Source organism: Lottia gigantea, assembly GCF_000327385.1.
Source record: "Lottia gigantea unplaced genomic scaffold LOTGIsca_11, whole genome shotgun sequence".
Classification (NCBI taxonomy): domain Eukaryota; kingdom Metazoa; phylum Mollusca; class Gastropoda; family Lottiidae; genus Lottia; species Lottia gigantea.
The window spans coordinates 1,706,891-1,716,463 of NW_008707001.1; the positions used below are offsets into that span (position 1 = coordinate 1,706,891).

The 9,573-nt window shown below is 33.3% G+C and overlaps 1 protein-coding gene across 1 annotated transcript; it reads left to right on the forward strand.

Annotated features, from left to right (window-relative positions):
- Positions 1–2,584: 2,584 nt before the first annotated feature.
- On the forward strand, positions 2,585–9,002 carry LOTGIDRAFT_156458 (hypothetical protein; the record flags this gene model as incomplete). Its single annotated transcript, XM_009047092.1, has 11 exons — positions 2,585–2,645; positions 3,906–4,049; positions 4,695–4,958; positions 5,369–5,464; positions 5,781–5,946; positions 6,488–6,645; positions 6,930–7,084; positions 7,510–7,633; positions 8,079–8,254; positions 8,526–8,625; positions 8,857–9,002. The coding sequence occupies 11 exons, from the start codon at positions 2,585–2,587 to the stop codon at positions 9,000–9,002; spliced, it is 1,590 nt and encodes a 529-aa protein (XP_009045340.1).
- Between the last annotated feature and the right edge of the window lie 571 nt (positions 9,003–9,573).

Genomic DNA, 9,573 nt, shown 5'->3' on the forward strand with positions numbered 1-9,573 from the left:
GAGATAATTTTTATCATTTTTCTGGAAGCAGACCTGGGAAACAGATATGAAGTCGAAAAAGCATTCATACTGTTTGGCTGGAATCCAAAATGTTCGGTTAACGGCACGACCTGTAAAAGATTTCAAGTAGGACGACTTTAGATCAGCTGATTCTGTTTTATTTTCTTGTTTTGGTGTGTTTGTGGGTTTTTTCTCATAGACTGGCTTTCTTCCCATTTATTAATGATACCAAGCTCTTGTTCCGCTTTGCAAGATGTTGTCACATGAACAATTTATGATCTAAACTACCAAAATTTAGTACACACTGTCAAGATCCTTCATGAAAAATTCAATATATTTGTGGTGCCATTCTGTATATAAACCAGTAATGTGTTAAGCAATATAAAAACTTTGCACCATCATTTGACCCTGTAAACAAAGTAACGGTGGGGATATCTTGGACAGGTTTTCAATTAATCTGGATGAGAAAATGTAATTTTCTTCGTTAGGAGAATAATCAACGTTGGCCAATTTTTTTTAAGTTGACCCAATTTTAATGATGATGTTTATGACACTGTTTGACCTCTCACCCCGACCTGCATTGATGACGAAAGTTTTTGTAAACTGTAATTTTCTGTCTACCATTCTTGAAAGTGAAGTAGTTGAAGTGATAAGACAAGATGTTACATTAACAGGCAGCGTTTACTAATATTTATCACTGTTTGTTGGTGAATTACTACCATTTAAATAGTCTGCTTGATATTTTATACAGCTCATTAAAATTGTGGAATCCTTTATCTATTAGAGTACTTAAAATGATAAGAAAGAATAGAATTGTGTAATAATTATCAGACTTATACTGATAATCTGCTGGTAAAATGAGAGGATTCATCTGGTTCTTGATTCGCCATGTCTCGATTGGTTCCCAATGCCTAAAATAGTTTGTAGTAATAAGTGTACCATATAAAACATTACTAGCTATGTGGACTGATGATGAGTTGACAAACCTAGTTGCCAAATAAATATTATAAATTATGTGAACTCTCTGAAAGGGATGCTGAGCTCACAAACCCAGTTGCTGAATGGCAATAGGTGTTATAGAAAGAATTAGCATTTCTTGCTTTGCAAGCTTAATCGCAGTGATTAAATCATAGTGCCACCCAAATTCTATAATATATTTTTGCGTGAGCTCAAGAATTCTAAAGAATAACCTAAGGAAAAGTCTTGTCCACTAGTAATCATAGGCCTATTGGTGTATGATAAATGTGTATATAAAAATACATAGTGTTGATACATTGAAAGATTCCCTTGTAGAAACAATGTTAAAGTAAACACGTATTATCATAGAGGCTGTATAAAGGAGATCATATTTAATATAAAGTTTATGAAATATCTTGAGAAAGATTTACAATTGTATGTCTGGATTAATATAAAATAAATTCTCCCTTACACTAGACAAATGCATCAAGACTCTATAGGGGAAAACTGTTTTTGATTTAGGATCAATTTAAAGACCATAGTTTGCCATTTTTGATCGTTGATTTGTGTCTTGATTATATGTAAATATAAATGTAAAATTTAAAAAACTTAATGAAAATCACAATTCCTTCAAAAATACCTCAAACTAGAAATTCTACTTATTGCACTATTTCTATATATGTCTCCTCTATATGGCAGTCTCAAAAAAAGACAAGTCGTCTTTTTAACTTTCAAATGCAGATAATTCTGGACACAGATGGATTTGAAGGCTCAAATTTCAATGGTAAACTTCGAACACTATTACTGATTAGTTAAGCTAAACAATTCCCATTTCTGAGACTAAAGTAGGATTTTATCTGCCTCTGAAGATAAAATGAAATGATGTAAGTCCTTTATTTTCAATGCAATGATTTATTTTCTAAAAAATTCAAAATTTTTTTTTTGATTTTATTGTAGAATTTGACAGACAAAAGCAGTTTCTTTCACTATCGTTAAATTTCAAACGTTTTCCCATAAAATTAAAATTTATTATCGATTTTTTTGTAAGGATGTGACGTAAATACAGAAAGAGTTATCTTTTTAAATTACTTCCCAGCTTTTATAAACTAAAGTTTAAATCTTCAAATCTTCAAATTAACGTCATTGTTATTTTATACTGATTATTATACACCTGGTGTTCGTTTAAAGAGATACTACCTCTTAGAATAAACATGAAATTTGATTTCTCAAACGAGGCCAATAAGAGTATACTTGGTGAGGAGAACATAGTCTTATAAAAGCACTGGCCTAGGTCAAAAAGTAAAGATTCTTGCAAAAGACAAGTTGCAAAACTGTTATTATTACCTGGTAAATCCATAAAACTAAGAAGACAGTCAATATTAAAGTTATACTATCTTTTAACAGTTTCAAACTTGGTCAAGGGAATCAGAGCAATCATGAGTTGAACTTACCAGGGGTCATATATATATATCAGAATCCCTGTACGGTGGTGGAGAGAGCTGTTCTTGGGAAGGGAGGGGGTGGGGTTGGAATTTTATGGATGGGGGAACTCAAGATGCCCTAAACCAGTTATGAAAAATTTTGATCATATGATTGCAGACAGAAATTTCTGAGAGGGAGGAATAAAATGACATGTCAGGAATGGTTGCTAAGGCAATTTAATGGAGAGAGCTGTTCTAGGGAGGAGGGTGGGGCTGAATGGTAGGAAGGGAAGGGAGCTGTAGACCTGAACCCCGAAGAAATTTTGATCCTATGATTGCAGACAGTCTTACTTAATGAGTGGGATGAATAAAATGACATAACAGGAATGGTTGCCAAGGTAATTTGTAGCAGGCGGTACTCATGCTGTTTGTATTGGCACGGGCACCAACCTTTTAATTCTAACTTTTTTTAATGAGAACTTAAAGACGCAAATTACACAGAAGTTTTTTTTCGTAACATTTTGAATTTTTGTGTGAAATAATCTTGTTAACTAGACAAAATGAGTTCATAGAATGTCAGTTTTTGTCGTAAAGGAATGTCGAGTCATGTCAAATAAATTATATTTAGCAATTATGTTTTACACTTCTTGAATTCTGAACTATAATATTACAGCAGAGAAAATGTAGGGAAGTATTATTACTTCAATTCTAAACATTATCTTAGGGCAAAAATTTGTAATCAGTTGTCTTCCAACTTTTAAAATAACATTGAATTCACCATAATATAACAGTAAAAAGAGAAAATATTATTACTTTATTCTGAATGTTAAAGTAGGGGAAAATTTTGTAATTTGTCTTCCAACCTTTAGAATAACATTGAATTCACCATAATATAACAGTAAAAAGAGAAAATATTATTACTTTATTCTGAATGTTAAAGTAGGGGAAAATTTTGTAATTTGTCTTCCAACCTTTAGAATAACATTGAATTCACCACAATATAACAGTAAAAAGAGAAAATATTATTACTTTATTCTGAATGTTAAAGTAGGGGAAAATTTTGTAATTTGTCTTCCAACCTTTAGAATAACATTGAATTCACCATAATATAACAGTAAAAAAAATAAAATATTATTACTTCAATTCTAAACATTATAGTTGGGGAAAATTTTATAACTTTTAAAATAAATTTAAATTTACCATAATATAACAGTAAAAAATAAAAGTAATAAAAAACATCAAACAATTTTCAAGAATTGCTTAAAGCTTGAGAAATTATGAGTTTTGGACTTCAGAACCTTTGAGTTTTTGTTGTTAGGAGACAAGTAAATGAAATATTTTTAGCAGTTTTATTCCACAAATTTTAAGAAATCTGCTAGAAACTTGAACAGATACCTACGTGAATGTCATACACAATGATACCATCATTGTTTTATAAAATATACTACAGATTTTCCCTCACAGATTATATATTGTATTGTTGCCCTTGTATCTTGAAATAATACCGTTTATATTAATGTATTTCAGGATATATTGGTCAGAGTATATTAAACGTCAATACCAATTCAACGTGTAATTCGCTGCTGATGTTGAACGGTCATCGTAGTCCGTCCAGTCCACACAATCTCCCCTCCCCTACCAGTCCTAATCATTGGATACAAAATACACATAGTATGTACTCTTTATGTTTCTTTTACTGTTTTATGTCAGCTGGGGCTCAGGTAGCTGCTAGTTAACCTGTAAAACTGGGGCCCTTCAGACTACAGGCATTTTAAAGATCCCTTTGAATGAATTAATCCGGTTGTATCTCATGATTTTTACCATTGTGGTAATGGCAGGTGTATCACACGAAGTAGGCCATGCTTAATCTTTTTGAAACACCTGATGGTACTTCTATTTGGAGGAGTCCACTACTACACAACTTCTACTCTTGATTTTGTCATACTTTGGATGAGATTTTGACTAATGGAACTGTCTTGCTTGTATGGATTTTGATTTGATAATGCGTAGTTCTGCTTGGCAATAGCAGTTCATTGGAATTTCTTCAATCCTATGAATTTTGTGATCTTTTGGACCTCAGGCTTGTGGATGGCAGTTTGGATGTGCTGATTTGTTGTCTCTCACATTGAGTACATATAATTTGTTCTCCTTTCAATGCCTATCAATGGAATAAATCAGTCAGTAGGTAGTCGTCTGCTAGGCCATGAGTTGAAGTGGGTTCCAATCCCCCTCAGGTTAAGAAAAATTCAGATGCCACAACAAGTTGTTTCTCGTGTTAGCCATCTCTTAATCCTATATATTCCTGTTTCTTTTCAGATGTGTACAGTCCACTGATGGTGGTCGCTCCAGTGACGTCCTGTTCCGCTGCCCTCCAATCTACACCATTAAACATCATGTCTCAATGTCCAGCCAGCGTCATCCCGTCCACCAACAATCTGGCCGCAGTCAACGGCTACCAGAATGATTACCCTCCGTCCAGCGACTTTATTTCAGTCATACCACAACATCAACATCAACAGCATCAAAATATTCATCAACATCAAAATATTCAACAGCAACAGACTTCTTGTTTTAACCAAGGTAAGAGGTAAAACAATACCTCCAACCAGTTTAGTCTGTTAACTTGGGTAGCAACAGGTCATGAAAATGAAATGTAACCTTTTTTTTTTTTTATTTTGAAGAGCTCTAAATTTGAACTTCATCATAATATTGCTGAATATAAATGTGTTGAAGGAGGTTACAGAACAAAACCTAAACCTTACGAAACTGAGCTGTGCCATGTTTGATCAATATTAATATTGTTGTGTCTCATTGGGGACAACTTGGGTAGCAACAGATGAACTGTAACCTTTTTTGTTTTCTACTTTGAAGAGCTGTGACCTTTACCTTTGTCTTAATATTGCTGATTATGCCTGTACGATGAGGGGTGATTTTCTTCCCTGAACACATCTTAGTCCTGCAATTGTTATTGATTTTGCTTTTTATTTTAGCATCAAGTTGTAATAATAGTGATTCAACGAATTCTCCTCATCAGACTCCGACGTCCAGCTCTAGTCCTATCAATCTAGGTAGCCCCTGTCATCCAGGTAAGTTAGTTTTATCTTTTTCTGTAATGGGTTAATGTTAGTGTTTAATTGTTTCAATAAGATTTATTGATAGATTAAAGATTCATTTAAATCATAGCTCAAGATAGTACCTTCAAAATTACCTAGTAGTGATACAAGTAAAAGGGAGAACATGTAGGCCTTAATGCGTTTCCAATAGCTCATGTGGGACAATTTGTTATGGTCTCTTATTACTTTGAAATTGAAAAAGTGTAGAACAGTAGGATATACAACTTTTATTGAAGCGAAACATTAAATTGTAAAAAGTCCATTTCAACATTTGATTCTGATGTTATAGATTTATCAGGGATACAGACAGCCAGCAGTGCCATTGGTGGTATATTAAAGAGAGATACCCCCTTATCTAGCAGTGGGCATACATTAGATCTGTTGGGATTGAGTAAAACTACTGCCCTTCCACCTTTAACCAAATCACAGTCAATGTTTCTTGACAGACATATTGGGTAAGTTACCTTAGTCTTCATAATAAATATATTATATAAACGATTCCACGTAATACGATTTAAAGAGAATGTAAAGAGTTTTTCCTAATTTTGTATGTGTATCAGGGACACTGATAGCATCAAGTTGCACCATTCCAATTCTGTGGTTCAAGCCATTCTACTAAAACTAAGTGTTTTATGACGTCACTAATCAAGAAGTGCCTTATGTGATACAGGCAAATTTTGCAGTGGTAATGTCATAAAACACTTAGTATTAGTGGAATTGCAGGAACAGCTGACGTCTGATTGAAAATTGTAATGGTGCAAATTGATGCTATCAATGTCCCTGATACACATAACAAATTTAGAAAACCTCTTTTCTATCTCTGTAATGTCAGAAAACACAAATTAAAACACCAAGATTTGCATTTATCAGATTGTGAAATTCCAGAAAACTAGTAATTTTGAAAAATGTTGCCTTAGAATTGGAGTGTATATTAACGTTTTTCATGCAAATTTACATATAGTGTATTTTTAACTTTTAATTGTTATTATTTTATAGAAATGGAGACCAGTCAGATGTGTCACTTACTAATTCTAATAGCTCAGATATACTAGCTCCTGGTATTGAAAGAAAGAGTTCCATGTCGTCTATTTATTCAGCCATGGCTTATTCTTCACCGTTTGACTATGAGGAGAAGAAATTGATGGCTTTAAAAGGTACATACACCTTCATTATCCTTTTATTCAAACTGTAATGGATAAGAGCACAACCGTGCTATCAATATGTATTTCAGATATAAAATCCTCATCAGGACGGCTTGTGTTTTATGTGTAGATTAGCTCATTTAAAATATAAGTGGCATTCTTTGTAGATTTCCAAATTAAAAGTCCCTAAAGTAATTTCAAAGGCACACATGGTAATTATAATGATAGTTGGTGATTAAATCTGCTTTCAGCTCATCAGCAGTGTTTAACTTATCATGTTTCTTGTTTATTTGTAGCTATAAGAAAGAAACCTGAGGGTGAATCAAGACACCCTACTGACGCCTGGTCTGGAATGGGATTCTCTAAATCTATGCCAGAATCAGCTATCAGAGAGAGAATGGGACAAATTGGTATTTCTTCTAAATGTGACTCTACAATGGCCGCATTTCAGGTAGGTTTTTAATGAGAATTCTAATGTTTTCACGTTTTTATCTGAGTGGATGCTCTTAACAAGATGTCGAGTTGGCAATATTAGATACCAATATGTACATTATTGTCTATGAAGATTTTATGAAAGGCATGATAAGCTTACAGACTTAGTTATGGAGTGGATATTTTTCAAATTTCCAAAAGCCATTCTGTATTTCGGTCCTTTCACGACAGTGTCACTTATTACAAGAAAGATCCTTTAAGGTCTCATTGAGTGTTGACAAAAATTTCATTATTTGACACATTAGATGGCTTCAATCTCTGATATTATTTTTATATAAATTCTATTTAATATTGATTTTAAACAGCAATGACTGTTATTGATTTATGTCTGGATTAAAATACATTTTCATTGATTTGATTTGTTATTCTGATGTGTTTTTTCAGTCACCAGGCAATGATATATCAGAAGGAATAGATTTAGACCGAGATCCATGGAGAGATCAAATCGTACCAGTTAATGCTCCTTTAAACAAAGCTCCTGGTGAATATCCTAGTCCCAGAAAGAAATGTAAGTAAATCACCCTTTAAAGCCAGGGTTCTCAAAACTTTTGGACTCTTTGTACCCCCAATCACAGGGTCTTGATGTTTTTATAACAATCAAAACCAGGGCTGTTTATTTGGCTCACTGGCATGGCAGCTCAAATTTCCGATGGTTTTCTTACCTATTTGACTGTATGTAGTGTACCTATTTACTGCTGAGTTGACTATTTATTTCTATAAAGTTACTAAAAATTGCATGCTGATATGATTTTTTATGTCTGTATGTATTTTAGATGTTATAATATTTTCGAATATATTTCTGTATTTTAGATGTTGTAATATTTTCGAATATATTTCTGTATTTTAGATGAGTTCGGTCTATGTAATCATGCTGATATTATTAGTTATATGTTTAATTAGAATATTTTTATGTATTTTAGATGTTATATTTAGAATATATTTCTGTATTTTAGATGTTATAATATTTAGAATATTTATCTGTATTTTAGATGAGTTTGGTTTAAGTAACAGTAATCATGTAGACAGTGCTATCTTACCGTGTAAAAATTGGTCACATAAAACCGACCTGGCTGAACTATTCACTACCATGGGTCTGGGAAAATATACAGACCTGTTCTCACAACAAGAGGTAGGTCAAATAAAATTAAGTATTTGGAGTGTGGACTCTCTCAAAGTGATTTCAGGACCAGTTTTAGAAAATGTAACTTAGTTTTCCAGCTACCCGATTGAGTTGGGATAGCTGGATTTCTGAAATCGTGTAGGATACCTTTAAGAAACTTGGCCCCATGCTGCCAACTTGGGAATACCAGCGAACTTCAGTTTATATCCCACTTAATGCGACATACAGTATCAACATATAATATGATGTTCTGATTAGCTTTATTTTTACTCTATTTCAGATTGATATATCTACATTTACGACGCTCACTGATCAGGATTTACGCGAGCTGGGTATTTCTACATTTGGAGCCAGAAGAAAAATGTTATTAGCTATTGCAGGTATGTTTGATATTTTAAAAAAAAAAGAAGCTCATAGTCTCTACGCTCCGTTTTTTAAATTGTGTTTGATTTTGGTGAAAAAGGGGGAAGGGGATGCTGGGAATGAACGTTTTTACTGCTGTCAGAAAGTATTCCAAAAGGGTGACCAAGCCTTATTTGGCTCCATAGTACATAAATATGTATCTAAGCACTCTCCCGGCTGATATTTTAAAATGTCTGTTTTATTTTTAGATATGAATAAAAGAAAGACATTACGTAATGTAAATATCCCCAGTAATTCATCCAGTACCCCCTATACGACTGCTGATTCTTCGGATCAAAATAACATGATACAACGATCACGCTCAGACTTTCCTAGCCTTAGTGGACGCTGGTAGAGGGAGCTGGTAGTGGACTGCCGTAGATCCAATCAAATCTCAAATGGATAATGGTTATTTCTGTTGTAAGAGTAAAGATTTTTACATGGTTATTCTCAAATTTGGTGGGAAATTTGGAAGTCAGATATTTTGAGAAACACTGCCCGCTTCTATTATAGAAGGCTATATACTACTTAAGACTTTGGTTAATATTTTTAAGAATTTTAAGAATATTTTCAATGGGAACCCCTTAATTATTTAATGAACTCTCCTGCACATTCATTGTTTCAATGTACCTGATACAGTGTTAAGTAATTTTAGAAGAGTTCATTTTAAGAATCTGGTTTTTATCTGGGGCACTCCTGGGGTGCTTTTTGCTGGACTATTAACAAGTAAATGTGACAATGGGGTGATTAAGGTAGCCTTATCTTATATATAGCTACAGAATAGCTCAAAACTCGCGAATCTCATCACATGACAAAAATCTCCGAGCTACATGACAGTGGACCTAATTATAATTTTAGTCTCACCTTGTTATATGTTTGTTTATTAAAATACATTGTTGTACAGTGGAGCAAAGATATTTGTACTC